Raw genomic sequence first — 21,318 nt, forward strand, 5'->3', positions numbered from 1 at the left:
GGAACTGACATTTCTCAGGTTTGGCAAATAAGGAATGTTCTCTCAAACAGGATAGTACTTCTCGAACATGCTTTACATGGTTATCAAGATCACGAGAAAAGATTAAGATGTCGTCCAAATACACAACCATGTAAACGTCCAGAATATCCCTGAATATGTCATTCATGAATCGTTGGAATGTGGCTGGGGCATTACATAGGCCAAAAGGCATGACTAAATATTCCTACAAGCCGTAACGAGTACAGAAAGCCGTTTTCCACTCGTCTCCCTCGCGAACGCGTACTAAATTGTATGCGCCACGTAGGTCAAGCTTGGTGAAAACGGAAGCATGAGTTAAATGGTCCAGAAGTGGGGTGATTAACGGGATTGGATATCTATCCTTTTTTGTGATAGCGTTAAGACGCCGATAATCCACACAAGGGCGTAAATCCCCCTCCTTCTTGGGTACAAAGAATATGGGACTTGCTGCTGGTGAAGTGGAGGGACGGATGTGTCCTAAACGTAAGGCATTCTGTACATACTCTTTCAATGCTTGTTCCTCCGAAGGGGACAAAGAATAGATCCTGCCCGAAGGGATAGCGGAATCAGAAAGTAATTCGATTGGGCAGTCATATGGTCTATGTGGAGGAAGTACCTCGGAAGAGCCCCGATCGAAAACCGATTCGAATGCATTGTACTCAGGAGGAATCCCAGACACCAACCCCCCAACAGTATGCGAATGAACAATCTCTGGATCATCAACAGTGAGTTGAGCTAATGCTCCTAAGGCCCGAGAAGGTGTGTCAGAGGCTTGATGGACCGGGAGACAGTAATTCTGACAGACTTCGGACTCGAAGAGTACAGTGCCTGACTGCCAATTGATCAGTGGGTTATGTTCACGTAACCATGGAATACCTAGTATGATACCAAATTGGGGTGTGGTAATTAAATCAAAACATATGGTTTCTGTGTGTGTTTCTTGTATGTTCAACAAGAGGGGTGCAGTTTGGTGTCTAACAGGACCAGAAACCAATGCAGAGCCGTCTACGGCTTGGACATGTTCCGGTCGTGTTTTTACCACTAAAGGTAGGTTGAGGGAATGGGCCAAATCGATAGCTATGTAATTACCAGTGGCACCTGAATCAATGATGATATTGACTGCATGAAGAAGGCCTGTAGAGGGACATAGAGTAGCCTTTACAGAGACGGGTTGGACACGAGCAAAGGCAAGAGAGGTACCCGGAGATGATGACGGGACACTCGACCTGTTCTCCGGATCTAAGGTCAAGCCATCCGAAAAACCTGGCTCTTCTTGGGACGTCGAGGGCACTCTTTCACAATATGTCCAGTAGTGCCACAATAAAAGCATGCATTGTCCACCCTTCTACGTTCCCTCTCTGATGTTGTGATAGGACTACGTAAACCTCCCACTTGCATAGGTTCTTCTGTACTGGAAGCAGGAGTGCTAGCAAGAGTAGGATGGGAGGAGACCCCCAATTCAGCTCTACGCTCTGATCGTCGTGCATCTACCTGCAAGACGAGATCAACCAATTCCTGATACTGAGTAGGCATAGAAGGGATCACTGATAAAGCATCTTTCATGGTATTACTCAACCCCCTATAAAATACCACCGCCCGCTTGTTTTCTGGCCATGATGTTTCTGCAACTAGCTGATTGAAACGGGTGATGTATTCTATCAAAGTCCTTCTACCCTGAGTCAGTTCCAAAAACTCCAAATCCGTAGACTGCGCCTTGTGTCGAGTATCGAATACTCGGGACATTTCTAGAACCAACAAATCAAAGTCGTAAAGGACTGGGCTATTATTCTCTAGCAGGGGATTAGCCCAAGCGGCAGCCGTTCCGGCTAAATGGGAGAGGGCGAAGGTGGCTTTAGTAGTGGCAGTAGGAAAAGCCAAAGGTCTGCATAAGAAGTGTAACTTGCACTGATTAACAAAGGTTCTGAATTTCTTGGGGTCACCTTGATAGCGTTCCGGAGCAGCCAGGGGGGAAGGAGATGGGAGGATCATTGGAGTTGGGACTGTAGAAGTAGCCAAGGGAGGGGGTGTAGTGAAGGAGCTGGCATCTCCAAACTCAGGGTCTGCAGGAAGGGAATGCTGAACACTTTGTATGGAATCCAACCTTTGGTGGATCACTGTGTTCGCGGCTGCCATATCTGCCCTTAATATTGTAATTGCCTGGACTAAAGCAGCTATGGGTTCTTCCGTGGATCCCTGCATCGTCAAACACGACTATACGGCTTCTCAGTCTGTTCTGACTTGAGTGTCGTGTAGACCGATGAGTCCTCTGTCCCCAAGTGACGCACAGGGGAACTTAATAGAAACCCGCTGTGCGACCTTTGAGGCCACAGGTGGGAGATGTCTTCCCAGATCCACGGAGCCTCTGGAACACCGATGCTGCTGTCGAGAAGGAACGGGGTTAAGTACCAGGCAATCACAACACAGTCAGATAAACAAAAGGATCTAAAATGTCTTACCTATCTGGTGTAAGGGTAACCCAGGTAACCTAGTAGAGAGGCTCGAGGCTCAGTTGATGCGGCGGTCCCTGGAATGGTAGAACCGCAGGTTAGCGTGGATGAAGGGCTAGCCACCTGTAGGAGAGAGGGCTTGACTTGAATCCCAAGAAGGGAAAGGGCGTAGAAGTTCAGCAAGGTAACCAGGGATGATCCAAAGGCAAGTCGAGGTGAAGTCCAAAATCCGGCAACAGGTCAACAGTTCCAAGCAAAGGTACAAAAGGGGTGTCCGAGGGAGTCCGAGGTAGAGTTCCGTGATCAAGATAGCAAGGAGCAAGTAGTAACGCCAAACAGGGTCTGAAGCCAGCTGAGAAGCAATGAGTGTTCTGTCTCTCAGACCTTTATACTGTGTGTCTGGGAGTCATGTGACGTCTCTGGATCATGTGACGTCCAACAAGGACACGTGACTCTGGATCACGTGACCGACGTGGTGACGTAACACCGCCCCTTCTGCCATACGCTCTCCAAGGCAATTGCCAATGCAGAAAGGGCTGCAATCGAGCCCGTACACCAAAGCTGGTACGGGGTTTCCGGTTCTTTGGGTTAACCGAATCACCTAAGCCTGGAACCGTGGGAGGGGATGGTGGAGATATGTGAGCAGTGTTCTGATGTGTAGCAAACTGGTGTGCAGAGGATCGTCTAACAGGCGCAGGTGTGGACATGGTTGAAGTTTGGGGTGAGTAGGGTCCAGGTGAGGACATGTGTGAAGGTTGGGGTGAGGTAGGGTGCAGGTGCGGACATGTGTGAAGGTTGGGGTGAGGTAGGGCGCAGATGTGGACATGGTTGAAGGTTGGGGTGAGGAAGGGTGCAAGTGCGGACATGTGTGAAGGTTGGGGTGAGGTAGAGCGCAGGTGTGGACATGTTTGAAGGTTGGGGTGAGGTAGGGCGCAGGTGTGGACATGGTTGAAGGTTGGGGTGAGTGGGGTGCAGGTGAGGACATGTGTGAAGGTTGAGGTGAGGTAGGTTGCAGGTGCGGACATGTGTGAAGGTTGGAGTGAGGTAAGGCGCAGGTGTGGACATGGTTGAAGGTTGGGGTGAGGTAGGGTGCAGGTGCGGACATGTGTGAAGGTTGGGGTGAGGTAGAGCGCAGGTGTGGACATGGTTGAAGGTTGGGGTGAGTAGGGTGCAGGTGAGGACATGTGTGAAGGTTGAGGTGAGGTAGGGTGCAGGTGCGGACATGTGTGAAGGTTGGGGTGAGGTATGGCGCAGGTGTGGACATGGTTGAAGGTTGGGGTGAGGTAGGGTGCAGGTGCGGACATGTGTGAAGGTTGGGGTGAGATTGGGTGCAGGTGTGGACATGGTTGAAGGTTGGGGTGAGGTAGGGTGCAGGTGCGGACATGTGTGAAGGTTGGGGTGAGATAGGACGCAGGTGTGGACATGCTTGAAGGTTGGGGTGAGGTAGGGTGCAGGTGTGGAAATGCTTGAAGGTTGGGGTGAGTAGGGCGTGGGTGTGTACATGCTTGAAGGTTGGGGTGAGATAGGGCGCAAGTGTGGACATGCTTGAAGGTTGGGGTGAGGTAGGGTGCAGGTGTGGAAATGCTTGAAGGTTGGGGTGAGATAGGGCGCAGGTGTGGACATGCTTGAAGGTTGCGGTGAGATTGGGCACAGGTGTGGGCATGCTTGAAGGTTGGGGTGAGATAGGGCGCAGGTGTGGACATGTTTGAAGTTAAGGGTGAGATAGGGTGCAGGTGTGGACATGCTTGAAGGTTGGGGTGAGGTAGGGCGCAGGTGTGGACATGGGTGAAGTTGGGGTGAGGAAGGGCGCAGGTGTAGACATGTTTGAAGGTTGGGGTGAGGTAGGGCGCAGGTGTGGACATGGTTGAAGGTTGGGGTAAGGTAGGGCACAGGTGTGGACATGGGTGAAGGTTGAGGTGAGGTAGGGTGCAGGTGTGGACATGGTTGAAGGTTGGGGCAAGTTTCACTTCTTATACATGCATGTGAGTTCTGTATGCTGATAACACGGAACATAACTGACAACATCTCTGTTTTTTTATGTTTCTATTATAGTAATTAGCATAATGAGGACAGCACCACGAATTACGTCATGTGACCTTTGACTGAATGACACGGCATGTTGCTAAGAGAAGACGCTTTCGATGCTGGTGATGCTGGCAGGGTAGTTCAGGCCAGAAATACAGCACTTCCTGGTTGCGCTGGAAGGCAAGCCGGGGAATAGCTGAAAGTGCTTGGATAAACCCCTACTTCACAGCCATGCAGAGTAAGGCGGCATTGGACAGCATGCGGAGAAAGGAGCAAGTGGACAGCATGCAGAGTAAGGAGGCAGTGGACAGCATGCAGAGTAAGGAGGGAGTGGACAGCATGCAGAGTAAGGAGGCAGCGGACAGCATGCAGAGTAAGGAGGCAGTGGACATCATACAGAGTAAGGAGGCAGTGGACAGCATGCAGAGTAAGGAAGCAGTGGACCGCATGCAGAGTAAGGAGGCAGTGGACAGCATGCAGAGTAAGGAGGCAGTGGACATCATACAGAGTAAGGAGGCAGTGGACAGCATGCAGAGTAAGGAAGCAGTGGACCGCATGCAGAGTAAGGAGGCAGTGGACAGCATGCAGAGCAAGGAGGCAGAGGACAGCATGCAGAGTACGGAGGTAGCGGACAGCATGCAGAGTAAGGAGGGAGTGGACATCATACATAGTAAAGAGGCAGTGGACAGCATGCAGAGTAAGGAGGCAGTGAACAGCCTCCTGAGTAAGGAGGCAGTGGACAGCATGCAGATTAAGGAGGCAGCGGACAGCATGCAGAGTAAGGAGGCAGTGGACATCATACAGAGTAAGGAGGCAGTGGACAGCATGCAGAGTAGGGATGCAGTGGACAGTGTGCAGAGTAAGGAGGCAGTGGACATCCTCCTGAGTAAGGAGGCAGTGTACAGCATGCAGATTAAGGAGGCAGCGGACAGCATGCAGAGTAAGGAGGCAGTGGACAGCATACAGAGTAAGGAGGCAGTTGACAGCATGCAGAGTAAGGAAGCAGTGGACCGCATGCAGAGTAAGGAGGCAGTGGACATCATGCAGAGTAAGGAGGCAGTGGACAGCATGCAGAGTAAGGAGGCAGTGACATCATACAGAGTAAGGAGGCAGTGGACAGCATGCAGAGTAAGGAAGCAGTGGACCGCACGCAGAGTAAGGAGGCAGTGGACAGCATGCAGAGCAAGGAGGCAGTGGACAGCATGCAGGGTACGGAGGAAGCGGACAGCATGCAGAGTAAGGAGGGAGTGGACATCATACATAGTAAGGAGGCAGTGGACAGCATGCAGTGTAAGGAGGCAGTGGACAACCTCCTGAGTAAGGAGGCAGTGGACAGCATGCAGATTAAGGAGGCAGTGAACAGCATGCAGAGTAAGGAGGCAGTGGACATCATACAGAGTAAGGAGGCAGTGGACAGCATGCAGAGTAAGGAAGCAGTGGACAGAATGCAGAGTAAGGAAGCAGTGGACCGCATGGAGAGTAAGGAGGCAGTGGACAGCATGCAGAGTAAGGAGGCAGTGGACAGCATGCAGAGTAAGGAAGCAGTGGACCGCATGGAGAGTATGGAGGCAGTGGACAGCATGCAGAGTAAGGAGGCAGTGGACAGCATGCAGAGTAAGGAGGCAGTGGACATCATGCAGAGTAAGGAGGCAGTGGACAGCAAGAAGAGTAACGAAGCAGTGGACCGCATGCAGAGTAAGGAGGCAGTGGACAGCATGCAGATTAAGGAGGCAGTGGACAGCGTGCAGAGTAAGGAGGCAGTGGACAGCACACAGAGTAAGGAGGCAGTGGACAGCATGCAGAGTAAGGAAGCAGTGGACCGCATGCAGAGTAAGAAGGCAGTGGACATCATGCAGAGTAAGGAGGCAGTGGACAGCATGCAGAGTAAGGAGGCAGTGGACATCATACAGAGTAAGGAGGCAGTAGACAGCATGCAGAGTAAGGAAGCAGTGGACCGCATGCAGAGTAAGAAAGCAGTGGACAGCATGCAGAGCAAGGAGGCAGTGGACAGCATGCAGAGTACGGAGGCAGCGGACAGCATGCACAGTAAGGAGGGAGTGCACATCATACCTAGTAAGGAGGCAGGGGACAGCATGCAGAGTAAGGAGGCAGTGGACAACCTCCTGAGTAAGGAGGCAGTGGACAGCATGCAGATTAAGGAGGCAGCGGACAGCATGCAGAGTAAGGAGGCAGTGGACATCATACAGAGTAAGGAGGCAGTGGACAGCATGCAGAGTAAGGAAGCAGTGGACAGCATGCAGAGTAAGGAGGCAGTGGACAGCGTGCAGAGTAAGTAGGCAGTGGACAGCCTCCTGAGTAAGGAGGCAGTGGACAGCATGCAGATTAAGAAGGCAGCGGACAGCATGCAGAGTATGGAGGCAGTGGACAGCATGCAGAGTAAGGAGGCAGTGGACAGCATGCAGAGTAAGGAGGCAGTGGACAGCATGCAGAGTAAGGAGGGAGTGGACAGCATGCAGAGTAAAGAGGCAGCGGACAGCATGCAGAGTAAGGAAGCAGTGGACCGCATGCAGAGTAAGGAGGCAGTGGACAGCATGCAGAGTAAGGAGGCAGTGGACATCATACAGAGTAAGGAGGCAGTGGACAGCATGCAGAGTAAGGAAGCAGTGGACCGCATGCAGAGTAAGGAGGCAGTGGACAGCATGCAGAGTACGGAGGCAGCGGACAGCATGCAGAGTAAGGAAGCAGTGGACAGAATGCAGAGTAAGGAAGCCGTGGACTGCATGGAGAGTAAGGAGGCAGTGGACAGCATGCAGAGTAAGGAGGCAGTGGACAGCATGCAGAGTAAGGAAGCAGTGGACCGCATGGAGAGTATGGAGGCAGTGGACAGCATGCAGAGTAAGGAGGCAGTGGACAGCATGCAGAGTAAGGAAGCAGTGGACCACATGCAGAGTAAGGAGGCAGTGGACATCATGCAGAGTAAGGAGGCAGTGGACAGCATGCAGAGTAAGGAAGCAGCGGACAGAATGCAGAGTAAGGAAGCAGTGGACCGCATGGAGAGTAAGGAGGCAGTGGACAGCATGCAGAGTAAGGAGGCAGTGGACAGCATGCAGAGTAAGGAGGCAGTGGACAACCTCCTGAGTAAGGAGGCAGTGGACAGCATGCAGATTAAGGAGGCAGCGGACAGCATGCAGAGTAAGGAGGCAGTGGACATCATACAGAGTAAGGAGGCAGTGGACAGCATGCAGAGTAAGGAAGCAGTGGACAGCATGCAGAGTAAGGAGGCAGTGGACAGCGTGCAGAGTAAGTAGGCAGTGGACAGCCTCCTGAGTAAGGAGGCAGTGGACATCATGCAGATTAAGAAGGCAGCGGACAGCATGCAGAGTATGGAGGCAGTGGACAGCATGCAGAGTAAGGAGGCAGTGGACAGCATGCAGAGTAAGGAGGCAGTGGACAGCATGCAGAGTAAGGAGGGAGTGGACAGCATGCAGAGTAAAGAGGCAGCGGACAGCATGCAGAGTAAGGAGGCAGTGGACATCATACAGAGTAAGGAGGCAGTGGACAGCATGCAGAGTAAGGAAGCAGTGGACCGCATGCAGAGTAAGGAGGCAGTGGACAGCATGCAGAGTAAGGAGGCAGTGGACATCATACAGAGTAAGGAGGCAGTGGACAGCATGCAGAGTAAGGAAGCAGTGGACCGCATGCAGAGTAAGGAGGCAGTGGACAGCATGCAGAGTACGGAGGCAGCGGACAGCATGCAGAGTAAGGAAGCAGTGGACAGAATGCAGAGTAAGGAAGCAGTGGACCGCATGGAGAGTAAGGAGGCAGTGGACAGCATGCAGAGTAAGGAGGCAGTGGACAGCATGCAGAGTAAGGAAGCAGTGGACCGCATGGAGAGTATGGAGGCAGTGGACAGCATGCAGAGTAAGGAGGCAGTGGACAGCATGCAGAGTAAGGAAGCAGTGGACCGCATGCAGAGTAAGGAGGCAGTGGACATCATGCAGAGTAAGGAGGCAGTGGACAGCATGCAGAGTAAGGAAGCAGTGAACAGAATGCAGAGTAAGGAAGCAGTGGACCGCATGGAGAGTAAGGAGGCAGTGGACAGCATGCAGAGTAAGGAGGCAGTGGACAGCATGCAGAGTAAGGAAGCAGTGGACCGCATGGAGAGTATGGAGGCAGTGGACAGCATGCAGAGTAAGGAGGCAGTGGACAGCATGCAGAGTAAGGAAGCAGTGGACCGCATGCAGAGTAAGGAGGCAGTGGACATCATGCAGAGTAAGGAGGCAGTGGACAGCAAGAAGAGTAACGAAGCAGTGGACCGCATGCAGAGTAAGGAGGCAGTGGACAGCATGCAGATTAAGGAGGCAGTGGACAGCGTGCAGAGTAAGGAGGCAGTGGACAGCACACAGAGTAAGGAGGCAGTGGACAGCATGCAGAGTAAGGAAGCAGTGGACCGCATGCAGAGTAAGAAGGCAGTGGACATCATGCAGAGTAAGGAGGCAGTGGACAGCATGCAGAGTAAGGAGGCAGTGGACATCATACAGAGTAAGGAGGCAGTGGACAGCATGCAGAGTAAGGAAGCAGTGGACCGCATGCAGAGTAAGGAAGCAGTGGACAGCATGCAGAGCAAGGAGGCAGTGGACAGCATGCAGAGTACGGAGGCAGCGGACAGCATGCACAGTAAGGAGGGAGTGGACATCATACGTAGTAAGGAGGCAGTGGAAAGCATGCAGAGTAAGGAGGCAGTGGACAACCTCCTGAGTAAGGAGGCAGTGGACAGCATGCAGATTAAGGAGGCAGCGGACAGCATGTAGAGTAAGGAGGCAGTGGACATCATACAGAGTAAGGAGGCAGTGGACAGCATGCAGAGTAAGGAAGCAGTGGACAGCATGCAGAGTAAGGAGGCAGTGGACAGCGTGCAGAGTAAGTAGGCAGTGGACAGCCTCCTGAGTAAGGAGGCAGTGGACAGCATGCAGATTAAGAAGGCAGCGGACAGCATGCAGAGTATGGAGGCAGTGGACAGCATGCAGAGTAAGGAGGCAGTGGACAGCATGCAGAGTAAGGAGGCAGTGGACAGCATGCAGAGTAAGGAGGGAGTGGACAGCATGCAGAGTAAAGAGGCAGCGGACAGCATGCAGAGTAAGGAGGCAGTGGACCGCATGCAGAGTAAGGAGGCAGTGGACAGCATGCAGAGTAAGGAGGCAGTGGACATCATACAGAGTAAGGAGGCAGTGGACAGCATGCAGAGTAAGGAAGCAGTGGACCGCATGCAGAGTAAGGAGGCAGTGGACAGCATGCAGAGTACGGAGGCAGCGGACAGCATGCAGAGTAAGGAGGGAGTGGACATCATACATAGTAAAGAGGCAGTGGACAGCCTCCTGAGTAAGGAGGCAGTGGACAGCATGCAGATTAAGGAGGCAGCGGACAGCATGCAGAGTAATAGGCAGTGGACATCATACAGAGTAAGGAGGCAGTGGACAGCATGCAGAGTAAGGAAGCAGTGGACCGCAAGGAGAGTAACGAAGCAGTGGCCCGCATGCATAGTAAGGAGGCAGTGGACATCATGCAGAGTAAGGAGGCAGTGGACAGCAAGGAGAGTAACGAAGCAGTTGACCGCATGCAGAGTAAGGAGGCAGTGGACAGCATGCAGAGTAAGGATGCAGTGGACAGTGTGCAGAGTAAGGAGGCAGTGGACATCCTCCTGAGTAAGGAGGCAAAGGACAGCATGCAGATTAAGGAGGCAGCGGACAGCATGCAGAGTAAGGAGGCAGTGGACAGCATACAGAGTAAGGAGGCAGTTGACAGCATGCAGAGTAAGGAAGCAGTGGACTGCATGCACAGTAAGGAGGCAGTGGACATCATGCAGAGTAAGGAGGCAGTGGACAGCATGCAGAGTAAGGAGGCAGTGGACATCATACAGAGTAAGGAGGCAGTGGACAGCATGCAGAGTAAGGAAGCAGTGGACCGCATGCAGAGGAAGGAGGCAGTGGACAGCATGCAGAGCAAGGAGGCAGTGGACAGCATGCAGGGTACGGAGGAAGCGTACAGTATGCAGAGTAAGGAGGGAGTGGACATCATACATAGTAAGGAGGCAGTGGACAGCATGCAGAGTAAGGAGGCAGTGGACAACCTCCTGAATAAGAAGGCAGTGGACAGCATGCAGATTAAGAAGGCAGTGAACAGCATGCAGAGTAAGGAGGCAGTGGACATCATACAGAGTAAGGAGGCAGTGGACAGCATGCAGAGTAAGGAAGCAGTCGACAGCATGCAGAGTAAGGAAGCAGTGGACCGCATGGAGAGTAAGGAGGCAGTGGACAGCATGCAGAGTATGGAGGCAGTGGACAGCATGCAGAGTAAGGAGGCAGTGGACAGCATGCAGAGTAAGGAAGCAGTGGACCGCATGCAGAGGAAGGAGGCAGTGGACATCATGCAGAGTAAGGAGGCAGTGGACAGCGTGGAGAGTAAGGAAGCAGTGGACAGCACACAGAGTAAGGAGGCAGTGGACAGCATGCAGAGTAAGGAAGCAGTGGACCGCATGCAGAGTAAGAAGGCAGTGGACATCATGCAGAGTAAGGAGGCAGTGGACAGCATGCAGAGTAAGGAGGCAGTGGACATCATACAGAGTAAGGAGGCAGTGGACAGCATGCAGAGTAAGGAAGCAGTGGACCGCATGCAGAGTAAGGAAGCAGTGGACAGCATGCAGAGCAAGGAGGCAGTGGACAGCATGCAGAGTATGGAGGCAGCGGACAGCATGCAGAGTAAGGAGGGAGTTGACATCATACGTAGTAAGGAGGCAGTGGACAGCATGCAGAGTAAGGAGGCAGTGGACAACCTCCTGAGTAAGGAGGCAGTGGACAGCATGCAGATTAAGGAGGCAGCGGACAGCATGCAGAGTAAGGAGGCAGTGGACATCATACAGAGTAAGGAGGCAGTGGACAGCATGCAGAGTAAGGAAGCAGTGGACAGCATGCAGAGTAAGGAGGCAGTGGACAGCGTGCAGAGTAAGTAGGCTGTGGACAGCCTCCTGAGTAAGGAGGCAGTGGACAGCATGCAGATTAAGGAGGCAGCGGACAGCATGCAGAGTATGGAGGCAGTGGGCAGCATGTAGAGTAAGGAGGCAATGGACAGCATGCAGAGTAAGGAGGCAGTGGACAGCATGCAGAGTAAGGAGGGAGTGGACAGCATGCAGAGTAAGGAGGCAGCGGACAGCATGCAGAGTAAGGAGGCAGTGGACATCATACAGAGTAAGGAGGCAGTGGGCAGCATGCAGATTAAGAAAGCAGTGGACCGCATGCAGAGTAAGGAGGCAGTGGACAGCATGCAGAGTAAGGAGGCAGTGGACATCATACAGAGTAAGGAGGCAGTGGACAGCATGCAGAGTAAGGAAGCAGTGGACCGCATGCAGAGTAAGGAGGCAGTGGACAGCATGCAGAGCAAGGAGGCAGTGGACAGCATGCAGAGTACGGAGGCAGCGGACAGCATGCAGAGTAAAGAGGGAGTGGACATCATACATAGTAAAGAGGCAGTGGACAGCATGCAGAGTAAGGAGGCAGTGGACAGCCTCCTGAGTAAGGAGGTAGTGGACAGCATGCAGATTAAGGAGGCAGCGGACAGCATGCAGAGTAAGGAGGCAGTGGACATCATACAGAGTAAGGAGGCAGTGGACAGCATGCAGAGTAAGGAAGCAGTGGACCGCATGGAGAGTAAGGAGGCAGTGGACAGCATGCAGAGTAAGGAGGCAGTGGACAGCATGCAGAGTAAGGAGGCAGTGGACATCATACAGAGTAAGGAGGCAGTGGAAAGCGTGCAGAGTAAGGAAGCAGTGGACCGCATGCAGAGTAAGGAAGCAGTGGACAGCATGCAGAGCAAGGAGGCAGTGGACAGCATGCAGAGTACGGAGGCAGCGGACAGCATGCAGAGTAAGGAGGGAGTGGACATCATACGTAGTAAGGAGGCAGTGGACAGCATGCAGAGTAAGGAGGCAGTGGACAACCTCCTGAGTAAGGAGGCAGTGGACAGCATGCAGATTAAGGAGGCAGCGGACAGCATGCAGAGTAAGGAGGCAGTGGACATCATACAGAGTAAGGAGGCAGTGGACAGCATGCAGAGTAAGGAAGCAGTGGACAGCATGCAGAGTAAGGAGGCAGTGGACAGCGTGCAGAGTAAGTAGGCAGTGGACAGCTTCCTGAGTAAGGAGGCAGTGGACAGCATGCAGATTTAGGAGGCAGCGGACAGCATGCAGAGTATGGAGGCAGTGGACAGCGTGCAGAGTAAGGAGGCAGTGGACAGCATGCAAAGTAAGGAGGCAGTGGACAGCATGCAGAGTAAGGATGCAGTGGACAGTGTGCAGAGTAAGGAGGCAGTGGACATCCTCCTGAGTAAGGAGGCAGTGGACAGCATGCAGATTAAGGAGGCAGCGGACAGCATGCAGAGTAAGGAGGCAGTGAACAGCATACAGAGTAAGGGGGCAGTTGACAGCATGCAGAGTAAGGAAGCAGTTGACCGCATGCAGAGTAAGGAGGCAGTGGACATCATGCAGAGTAAGGAGGCAGTGGACAGCATGTAGAGTAAGTAGGCAGTGGACAGCATGCAGAGCAAGGAGGCAGTGGACAGCATGCAGAGTACGGAGGCAGCGGACAGCATGCAGAGTAAGGAGGGAGTGGACATCATACATAGTAAAGAGGCAGTGGACAGCATGCAGAGTAAGGAGGCAGTGGACAGCCTCCTGAGTAAGGAGGCAGTGGACAGCATGCAGATTAAGGAGGCAGCGGACAGCATGCAGAGTAAGGAGGCAGTGAACAGCATACAGAGTAAGGGGGCAGTTGACAGCATGCAGAGTAAGGAGGCAGTGGACATCATACAGAGTAAGGAGGCAGTGGACAGCATGCAGAGTAAGGAAGCAGTGGACCGCATGGAGAGTAAGGAGGCAGTGGACAGCATGCAGAGTAAGGAGGCAGTGGGCAGTGTGCAGAGTAAGGAGGCAGTGGACAGCCTCCTGAATAAGGAGGCAGTGGACAGCATGCAGAGTAAGGAGGCAGTGGACAGCATGCAGAGTAAGGAAGCAGTGGACCACATGCATAGTAAGGAGGCAGTGGACATCATGCAGAGTAAGGAGGCAGTGGACAGCAAGGAGAGTAACGAAGCAGTGGACCGCATGCAGAGTAAGGAGGCAGTGGACAGCATGCAGAGTAAGGATGCAGTGGACAGTGTGCAGAGTAAGGAGGCAGTGGACATCCTCCTGAGTAAGGAGGCAGTGGACAGCATGCAGATTAAGGAGGCAGTGGACAGCATGCAGAGTAAGGAGGGAGTGGACATCATACATAGTAAAGAGGCAGTGGACAGCATGCAGAGTAAGGAGGCAATGGACAGCCTCCTGAGTAAGGAGGCAGTGGACAGCATGCAGATTAAGGAGGCAGCGGACAGCATGCAGAGTAAGGAGGCAGTGGACATCATACAGAGTAAGGAGGCAGTGTACAGCATGCAGAGTAAGGAAGCAGTGGACCGCATGGAGAGTAAGGAGGCAGTGGACAGCATGCAGAGTAAGGAGGCAGTGGACAGTGTGCAGAGTAAGGAGGCAGTGGACAGCCTCCTGAATAAGGAGGCAGTGGACAGCATGCAGAGTAAGGAGGCAGTGGACAGCATGCAGAGTAAGGAAGAAGTGGACCACATGCATAGTAAGGAGGCAGTGGACATCATGCAGAGTAAGGAGGCAGTGGACAGCAAGGAGAGTAACGAAGCAGTGGACCGCATGCAGAGTAAGGAGGCAGTGGACAGCATGCAGAGTAAGGATGCAGTGGACAGTGTGCAGAGTAAGGAGGCAGTGGACATCCTCCTGAGTAAGGAGGCAGTGGACAGCATGCAGATTAAGGAGGCAGCGGACAGCATGCAGAGTAAGGAGGCAGTGAACAGCATACAGAGTAAGGGGGCAGTTGACAGCATGCAGAGTAAGGAAGCAGTTGACCGCATGCAGAGTAAGGAGGCAGTGGACATCATGCAGAGTAAGGAGGCAGTGGACAGCATGTAGAGTAAGGAGGCAGTGGACATCATACAGAGTAAGGAGGCAGTGGACAGCATGCAGAGTAAGGAAGCAGTGGACCGCATGCAGAGTAAGGAGGGAGTGGACATCATACATAGTAAGGAGGCAGTGGACAGCATGCAGAGTAAGGAGGCAGTGGACAACCTCCTAAGTAAGGAGGCAGTGGACAGCATGCAGATTAAGGAGGCAGTGAACAGCATGCAGAGTAAGGAGGCAGTGGACATCATACAGAGTAAGGAGGCAGTGGACAGCATGCAGAGTAAGGAAGCAGTGGACAGCATGCAGAGTAAGGAAGCAGTGGATCGCATGGAGAGTAAGGAGGCAGTGGACAGCATGCAGAGTATGGAGGCAGTGGACAGCATGCAGAGTAAGGAGGCAGTGGACAGCATGCAGAGTAAGGAAGCAGTGGACCGCATGCAGAGTAAGGAGGCAGTGGACATCATGCAGAGTAAGGAGGCAGTGGACAGCAAGCAGAGTAACGAAGCAGTGGACCACATGCTGAGTAAGGAGGCAGTGGACAGCATGCAGATTAAGGAGGCAGTGGATAGCGTGCAGAGTAAGGAGGAAGTGGACAGCACACAGAGTAAGGAGGCAGTGGACAGCATGCAGAGTAAGGAAGCAGTGGACCGCATGCAGAGTAAGAAGGCAGTGGACATCATGCAGAGTAAGGAGGCAGTGGACAGCATGCAGAGTAAGGAGGCAGTGGACATCATACAGAGTAAGGAGGCAGTGGACAGCATGCAGAGTAAAGAAGCAGTGGACCGCATGCAGAGTAAGGAAGCAGTGGACAGCATGCAGAGCAAGGAGGCAGTGGACAGCATGCAGAGTACGGAGGCAGCGGACAGCATGCAGAGTAAGGAGGCAGTGGACATCATACAGAGCAAGGAGGCAGTGGACAGCATGCAGGGTAAGGAGGCAGTGGACAGCATGCAGAGTAAGGAGGCAGTGGACAGCCTCCTGAGTAAGGAGGCAGTGGAGAGCATGCAGATTAAGGAGGCAGCAGACAGCACGCAGAGTAAGGAGGCAGTGGACAGCATCCAGAGTAAGGAGGCAGTGGACAGCATGCAGAGTAAGGAAGCAGTGGACCGCATGCAGAGTAAGGAAGCAGTGGACATCATGCAGAGTAAGTGGGCAGTGGACAGTGTGCAGAGTAAGGAGGCAATGGACAGCCTCCTGAGTAAGGAGGCAGTGGACAGCATGCAGATTAAGGAGGCAGCGGACAGCATGCAGAGTAAGGAGGCAGTGGACAGCATACAGAGTAAGGAGGCAGTGGACAGCATGCAGAGTAAGGAAGCAGTGCACCGCATGCAGAGTAAGGAGGCGGTGGACAGCATGCAGAGTAAGGAGGCAGTGGACAGCGTGCAGAGTAAGCAGGCAGTGGGCAGCGTGCAGAGTAAGGGGGCAGTGGACACCGTGCAGAGTAAGGAGGCAGTGGACAGCATGCAGAGTAAGGAGGCAGCGGACAGCATGCAGAGTAAGGAGGCAACAGAAAGCATGCAGAGTAAGCAGGCAGCGGACAGCATGCAGAGTAATGAGGCAGTGGACAGCATGCAGGGTAAGGAGGCAGTGGACAGCATGCAGAGTAAGTAGGCAGTGGACAGCATCCTGCGTAAGGAGGCTGCGGACAGCATCCTGAGTAAGGAGGCAGCGGACAGCATGCAGAGTAAGGAGGCAGCGAAAGCATGCAGAGTAAGGAGACAGTGGACAACATGCAGAGTAACGAGGCAGTGGACAGCATGCAGAGTAAGGAGGCAGCGGAAAGCATGCCGAGTGAGCAGGCAGCGGACAGCATGCAGAGTAAGGAGGCAGCGGACAACATGCAGAGTAAGGAGGCAGTGGAGGAAAAGAAGCTGGCAAGGGGTCAGTGTTGGCTTTCAAGGGAATGCCAACTTGGTACAAACCTTTAAGAAAAGCTACACTACAAGTCCCAGAATGCACTCTGCTGTTGAATGAACAGCCAGTTCTTGGTGGGAGGTGTCGGCCACGTTATGGGACCCCTTCTCAATACTTTAGGCTTTCTTGGCATCTAGTCCTCACTCTGCAGATCTATAAAGCGAATCAACTTCAAGTGAGAGTCACACCGTTCATTTTCACAGTTTATTATGTCCTTTCTAGGCAATGGGTTATTTGTATAGCGCTTTCACCAAAGCGCTTACACACAACATATGTACATACAATTGTCACCCAAATGAAGATGCTTCTCATTTATCGACCTCGGAAGAATGAGAGGCTCAGGGGGCCTTGCTGGGATTCGAACCTGCGACCTGCAGCTCACTAGCCCACTGAGCTATCTTCCCGGCATTCAAGCCTGCGACTGGGAAACTTAAACCTCACTGCTGTGTGAGGGAGTGAGATTTCCATAATCTTGCTGAAGGATTTGCCCAACAAGTGCAACAGCCAAGATACACTGGGGGTGTTTCATAAGAGGGGCAGTGTCTGCAGAAAGCCAGGAGGGGGGAGGTCAGACACAGGTCACTGGACTCGGCTCTGCCTCTAAACATTGCACCAGGCTCTTATTATGCTACTGGGTTGCGCTTTATAAAATGGCCAGAGAGTCACTCTCATCGTTTACCCACGTGACTTTATTTTGGAATGTTTGCTTGGTGGGATAATGTGCCTGCTTCAGTGACACCTGCTGCTAGACCTTTGCTGCAAGTCCTTAACTCACTGAGCTATTCCAGGGATTCACTAGTGTTGAAAGCTTTAAATGAAGCTTCTAGCAAGGTTTTTACACCCTTGTTTAAAACTAATGACATTTTCAGAAATGACATGATCTGTGTCCTTTCTTCAGCTGCGAGATAGCCAAGGTGGTTAATGTGCAAGCTGCAGCGGGCAGTCACTGGGCCCAATTTAGTCAGAATTAGGTCGGCTTTTGATTGCTCCATGGTTAAAAATGTATGCGCAGGGGAGTGTTGGGAGGTTTAGTTCACATTATGCCATTAAAGATGTGTTCTTACATGAAGCCCTCACGTTTGCCCCCCCCCCCTCTATTTTCCATTTAAAGTGTCAACGCACTCAATACTGCTGCCCCTCAGGAGGAAATAGTGTTACAGGGGAACTGCTTTCCTTTCGCAGCCCCCCCACCCCCCAACACTGATGATCTGTTCTTTTCCCAGGTGTGTTTGCCCAGGAAATAAGCCCACGAGGCCCGGGGGAGAGTGTGACCGTGCGCTGCGAGTACGGCGCCGAGTACAGCAGCAACTACAAAACCTGGTGCAGAGAAACCAACAAGGACAAAGGAAAGTGCCTTAGGATTCTCACGACAGCAGTGACGGACGAGACACGAGTGGAAACCACTTCCGGCAACAGACATCTCTCGGATGATAAAGAAAAGCGGGTGATTACTGTCACGGTTCAGGATCTGAGAGAGAAGGACTCGGGGCGCTACTGGTGCGGGGTCCATTTCCCCGATAAGGGCACAGTTTATCAATTGAAGACCCTGGAGCTGCAGGTGTCCAGAGGTGAGTGCAGGCACTTTCCACTCTTCCTCAGAGAGTCGCACCTTTATTGAACATCTGGGAGTGTTTCCAAGCCCCCCACACCCCTGCCTATGCAAGCCATGTCTGGTCCACTCTCAGGGCTGGCCTTAGCAGTGGCAGCACCCCCATGTCTGGGCCATCGCTCATGGCCAGAGGGGGGCACATGTGTTCTCATTGCCATTTGCTTTCTATGTCGGTTGGGGGCACTCCCCACTCCCGCACCGGAGCGAGGAGTTAATCACTGCAACAGGGCGCTGATGGTAAAGCATCAGCACCCTATTGTATTCAAATGTGCCCCGCTCTCGCGCTGGAATACCCGGCACCAGCACGAGAGCTGGGAGCTTTTTATTACAATAGGGCGCCTGCCGCACCTTCCCCCACCTCGCCAGCTGGGGGAGCGCTTAACAAACTCCCCCGAGCTGGTGTGGCAGGGGGCTAATGTGGCGGACTTGGCAGTCACCCAGGACGCCCGGAGCAAAAGCCACCCCTAACCACGTTATGGGCCCAGGCATGACATTCACAGGGCAGCCAGGGTTCCTTCCCTCCCCTTTCTTCATTCACCCCCTGTACCTGCCTTCCTGCTGGTCTAAGGTCATCGTCCTGTCAGTCCACTTCACATTCTTGCTGTACAAGTGGTCAATTTATGAGGGCGAGGACCAGAGAGACAAAACGGAGTGTGTGTGCGTGCGTGTCTGTGCGTGCGTTTGGGAGAGGGGGAGTGTGTGAGAGAGAAGGGGGGCAGTGGAGGGAGCGTGTGAGGGGGATGGGGCACTGAGAAAGAGATCGAGAGCTACACTGATGATGTCAGTGCGAGAAAGTGAAGTGAGGCGCCTCTGCAAGGGACCTGTGGTAGGAGGGAGCGTGGGGAGGACCACTCTCTATACTATATTACTCCCCTAACATCTCGTACCACCTTACACCACACACACGTCCTCCTCAGACAGGCACTGCAAGCATGCCGTCACTACATGTCAATCTATCAAGCAACACTAACCACTCCTCTTTACCCTGTTACGCTCCCCCACGTCAGTGGCTAACCTGCCCCAAAGCACTCTTCTCTATCAGATCTTGGGCTCCCCCTGAGAACTTATTCCCAAGTTTCTGCGTCAATCCCCTAATGGCGTGTGGAGCACCACTGAGGTCCCAGGTACTTCCGACCTGCACCCATCAACACCACAGGGCTCGCTTCTGCCTCTCCTGACATCCCACTAACAACCCCTCCTCCCTCTTTAATTACAGAGCTGCGCACAGTAAGGAAGGCAAACATGGCAGGAGGGCGTTATATAATACAACTTTACATTACTTTACATAGAGCACCATACACGGAAAGGGTTAAGACAACAGAGCTATCCCATACATTGCACACACTGCCCCCTACATGGAAAGGCTTTAGACAGCAGAGCGATCCCATACATTGCACACACTGCCCCCTACATGGAAAGGCTTTAGACAGCAGGGCTATCCCATACATTGTACACACTGCCCCCTACATGGAAAGGCTTTAGACAGCAGAGGTCTCTTACATTGCACACACTGCCCCCTACATGGAAAGGCTTTAGACAGCAGAGCGATCCCATACATTGCACACACTGCCCCCTACATGGAAAGGCTTTAGAAAGCAGAGCTATCCCATACATTGCACACACTGCCCCCTACATGGAAAGGCTTAAGACAGCAGAGCTATCCCATACATTGCACACACTGCCCCCTACATGGAAAGGCTTTAGACAGCAGAGCTATCCCATACATTGCACACACTGCCCCCTACATGGAAAGGCTTTAGACAGCAGAGCTATCCCATACATTGCACACACTGCCCCCTACATGGAAAGGCTTTAGACAGCAGAGCTATCCCATACATTGCACACACTGCCCCCTACATGGAAAGGCTTTAGACAGCAGAGCTATCCCATACATTGCACATACTGCTCCCTACATGGAAAGGCTTAAAACAGCAGAGCTATCCCATACATTGCACACACTGCCCCCTACATGGAAAGGCTTTAGAAAGCAGAGCTATCCCATACATTGCACACACTGCCCCCTACATGGAAAGGCTTAAGACAGCAGAGCTATCCCATACATTGCACACACTGCCCCCTACATGGAAAGGCTTTAGACAGCAGAGCTATCCCATACATTGCACACACTGCCCCCTACATGGAAAGGCTTTAGACAGCAGAGCTATCCCATACATTGCACACACTGCCCCCTACATGGAAAGGCTTTAGACAGCAGAGCTATCCCATACATTGCACACACTGCCCCCTACATGGAAAGGCTTTAGGGCCTATGTACATACCCACAATCCTTTGCAAATTACAGTGAGTGATATGTTCATTCCAGCCTGAATAAAAACATTTCTAAATGATTTTACAGTTCACATTTACACGTTTATTGCCATGCAACACTGTTAATGTTAATGTTAATGTTAAAGGACATTTGTACCGCGCACTATCACCACCGTAGTGGTCCCTTGGCGCGCCGGCGGTTCTGGAAGAGGAGGGGAGGTTGAGTTAGTGGGAGGAAGCAGGAAAAGTGCAAGAGAGCAGTGATGTGCTGTTAGCGGCCTCAGCCCGGTGGGTCCAATGGCTGGGCCTGAGGTGTTTGCGGCCGGTAGAGGTCGTGTACTGTTGTGCAAGACTATGTGTGTTTTGTTTTGTTGTTGCAATGTAGTGAAGTTTGTGGGGTTTGTTGTGCTGTAGGTTTTGGTTGTGTTTGGTTTGGAGTTTGACAGGTGTATGCAGAAAGTGAGATTGTTAGTAGGGTTGGTTAGTTTGCGTCTCTATCCTGAATTGAGACGCCCGGCTTGCGCAGTCTCCCTTGATGCGGCTATGTCTGTTCTGGGTCTGACCGGCATACAAGGTGCCCTGCTCCTCTGGCTCCCACCTCTAGCAAGCTCTCTCATAGCTCCCCTTATCCTCTCTTCCTTAGGTAGTCTGGTGGTTGCCAATATCTCGTCAATTCCACACCACTGTGGTCCCTGGTGGTAACCAGGGCAGGGGAAGTGTTGGTGGGATTGTCTGGGGTAGTTGACTCCATCTCCGTGCGTGCCGCCTGTGTTTAGTCTATCCGGAGTCACCCGTCCAGGTGCCTTGGGAGTTATCACTGTTAAAATCTTCACTATTTAACTTGTTTAAGTGTTTTGACTGGACAAACACAATGTTAACTTTTAATCAGGATGAAGGTATGTATTTGAACTCAGCCTAGAAATCTCCTTCATCCATGAACCCCTTCACATCATGGATAACACACCCTCCCTTCTGTTTGCACCCTTTCTTTCTACCTAACATAATCTCATGAGTACATTGATGTCACTCACTTCCATCTCGTCTGGGATGTGATATTTATCCTC

At 52.5% G+C, this 21,318-nt stretch overlaps 7 protein-coding genes across 7 annotated transcripts; all 7 read left to right on the top strand.

Moving 5' to 3' along the window:
- The first annotated feature begins 4,721 nt into the window (after positions 1-4,721).
- On the top strand, positions 4,722-6,787 carry LOC138520153 (uro-adherence factor A-like). The gene is made up of 2 exons (XM_069632636.1): positions 4,722-5,591; positions 5,645-6,787. Exons 1-2 carry the CDS (start codon positions 4,722-4,724, stop codon positions 6,785-6,787), a joined length of 2,013 nt encoding a protein of 670 aa, XP_069488737.1.
- A 39-nt stretch (positions 6,788-6,826) lies between these two features.
- Positions 6,827-7,759, top strand: LOC138520154 (major royal jelly protein 5-like). Its single transcript, XM_069632637.1, has one exon. It carries the CDS (start codon positions 6,827-6,829, stop codon positions 7,757-7,759), a length of 933 nt encoding a protein of 310 aa, XP_069488738.1.
- A 39-nt stretch (positions 7,760-7,798) lies between these two features.
- LOC138520156 (uro-adherence factor A-like) lies at positions 7,799-9,262 on the top strand. Its single transcript, XM_069632638.1, has one exon. It carries the CDS (start codon positions 7,799-7,801, stop codon positions 9,260-9,262), a length of 1,464 nt encoding a protein of 487 aa, XP_069488739.1.
- A 156-nt stretch (positions 9,263-9,418) lies between these two features.
- LOC138520157 (uro-adherence factor A-like) lies at positions 9,419-11,457 on the top strand. Its single transcript, XM_069632639.1, has 2 exons — positions 9,419-9,910; positions 10,018-11,457. The coding sequence occupies exons 1-2, from the start codon at positions 9,419-9,421 to the stop codon at positions 11,455-11,457; spliced, it is 1,932 nt and encodes a 643-aa protein (XP_069488740.1).
- A 111-nt stretch (positions 11,458-11,568) lies between these two features.
- LOC138520158 (uro-adherence factor A-like) lies at positions 11,569-12,618 on the top strand. Its single transcript, XM_069632640.1, has one exon. The coding sequence runs from the start codon at positions 11,569-11,571 to the stop codon at positions 12,616-12,618; it is 1,050 nt and encodes a 349-aa protein (XP_069488741.1).
- Positions 12,619-13,035: 417 nt separating this feature from the next.
- On the top strand, positions 13,036-14,472 carry LOC138520159 (uro-adherence factor A-like). Its single transcript, XM_069632641.1, has one exon. It carries the CDS (start codon positions 13,036-13,038, stop codon positions 14,470-14,472), a length of 1,437 nt encoding a protein of 478 aa, XP_069488742.1.
- A 48-nt stretch (positions 14,473-14,520) lies between these two features.
- Positions 14,521-16,074, top strand: LOC138520160 (uro-adherence factor A-like). The gene has a single exon (XM_069632642.1). It carries the CDS (start codon positions 14,521-14,523, stop codon positions 16,072-16,074), a length of 1,554 nt encoding a protein of 517 aa, XP_069488743.1.
- The last annotated feature ends 5,244 nt before the right edge of the window (positions 16,075-21,318 follow it).

This window comes from Ambystoma mexicanum, chromosome 13 (genome assembly GCF_040938575.1).
Source record: "Ambystoma mexicanum isolate Mex_15411 chromosome 13, UKY_AmexF1_1, whole genome shotgun sequence".
NCBI classification, from domain to species: domain Eukaryota; kingdom Metazoa; phylum Chordata; class Amphibia; order Caudata; family Ambystomatidae; genus Ambystoma; species Ambystoma mexicanum.

Excerpts from the sequence above, each read along its gene's own strand:
- LOC138520159 (XM_069632641.1), top strand. The coding sequence starts at position 13,036 with ATGCAGAGCAAGGAGGCAGTGGACAGCATGCAGAGTACGGAGGCAGCG.
- LOC138520153 (XM_069632636.1), top strand. The coding sequence starts at position 4,722 with ATGCAGAGTAAGGCGGCATTGGACAGCATGCGGAGAAAGGAGCAAGTG. Across the intron at positions 5,592-5,644 it reads AGGCAGTGACATCATACAGA|AGTAAGGAGGCAGTGGACAG; the intron begins GTAAGGAGGCAG and ends GACCGCACGCAG.
- LOC138520157 (XM_069632639.1), top strand. The coding sequence starts at position 9,419 with ATGCAGATTAAGAAGGCAGCGGACAGCATGCAGAGTATGGAGGCAGTG. Across the intron at positions 9,911-10,017 it reads GGCAGTGGACATCATACAGA|AGTAAGGAGGCAGTGGACAG; the intron begins GTAAGGAGGCAG and ends GACATCATGCAG.
- LOC138520158 (XM_069632640.1), top strand. The coding sequence starts at position 11,569 with ATGGACAGCATGCAGAGTAAGGAGGCAGTGGACAGCATGCAGAGTAAG.
- LOC138520154 (XM_069632637.1), top strand. The coding sequence starts at position 6,827 with ATGCAGATTAAGAAGGCAGCGGACAGCATGCAGAGTATGGAGGCAGTG.
- LOC138520160 (XM_069632642.1), top strand. The coding sequence starts at position 14,521 with ATGCAGAGTAAGGAAGCAGTGGACCGCATGCAGAGTAAGGAGGGAGTG.
- LOC138520156 (XM_069632638.1), top strand. The coding sequence starts at position 7,799 with ATGCAGATTAAGAAGGCAGCGGACAGCATGCAGAGTATGGAGGCAGTG.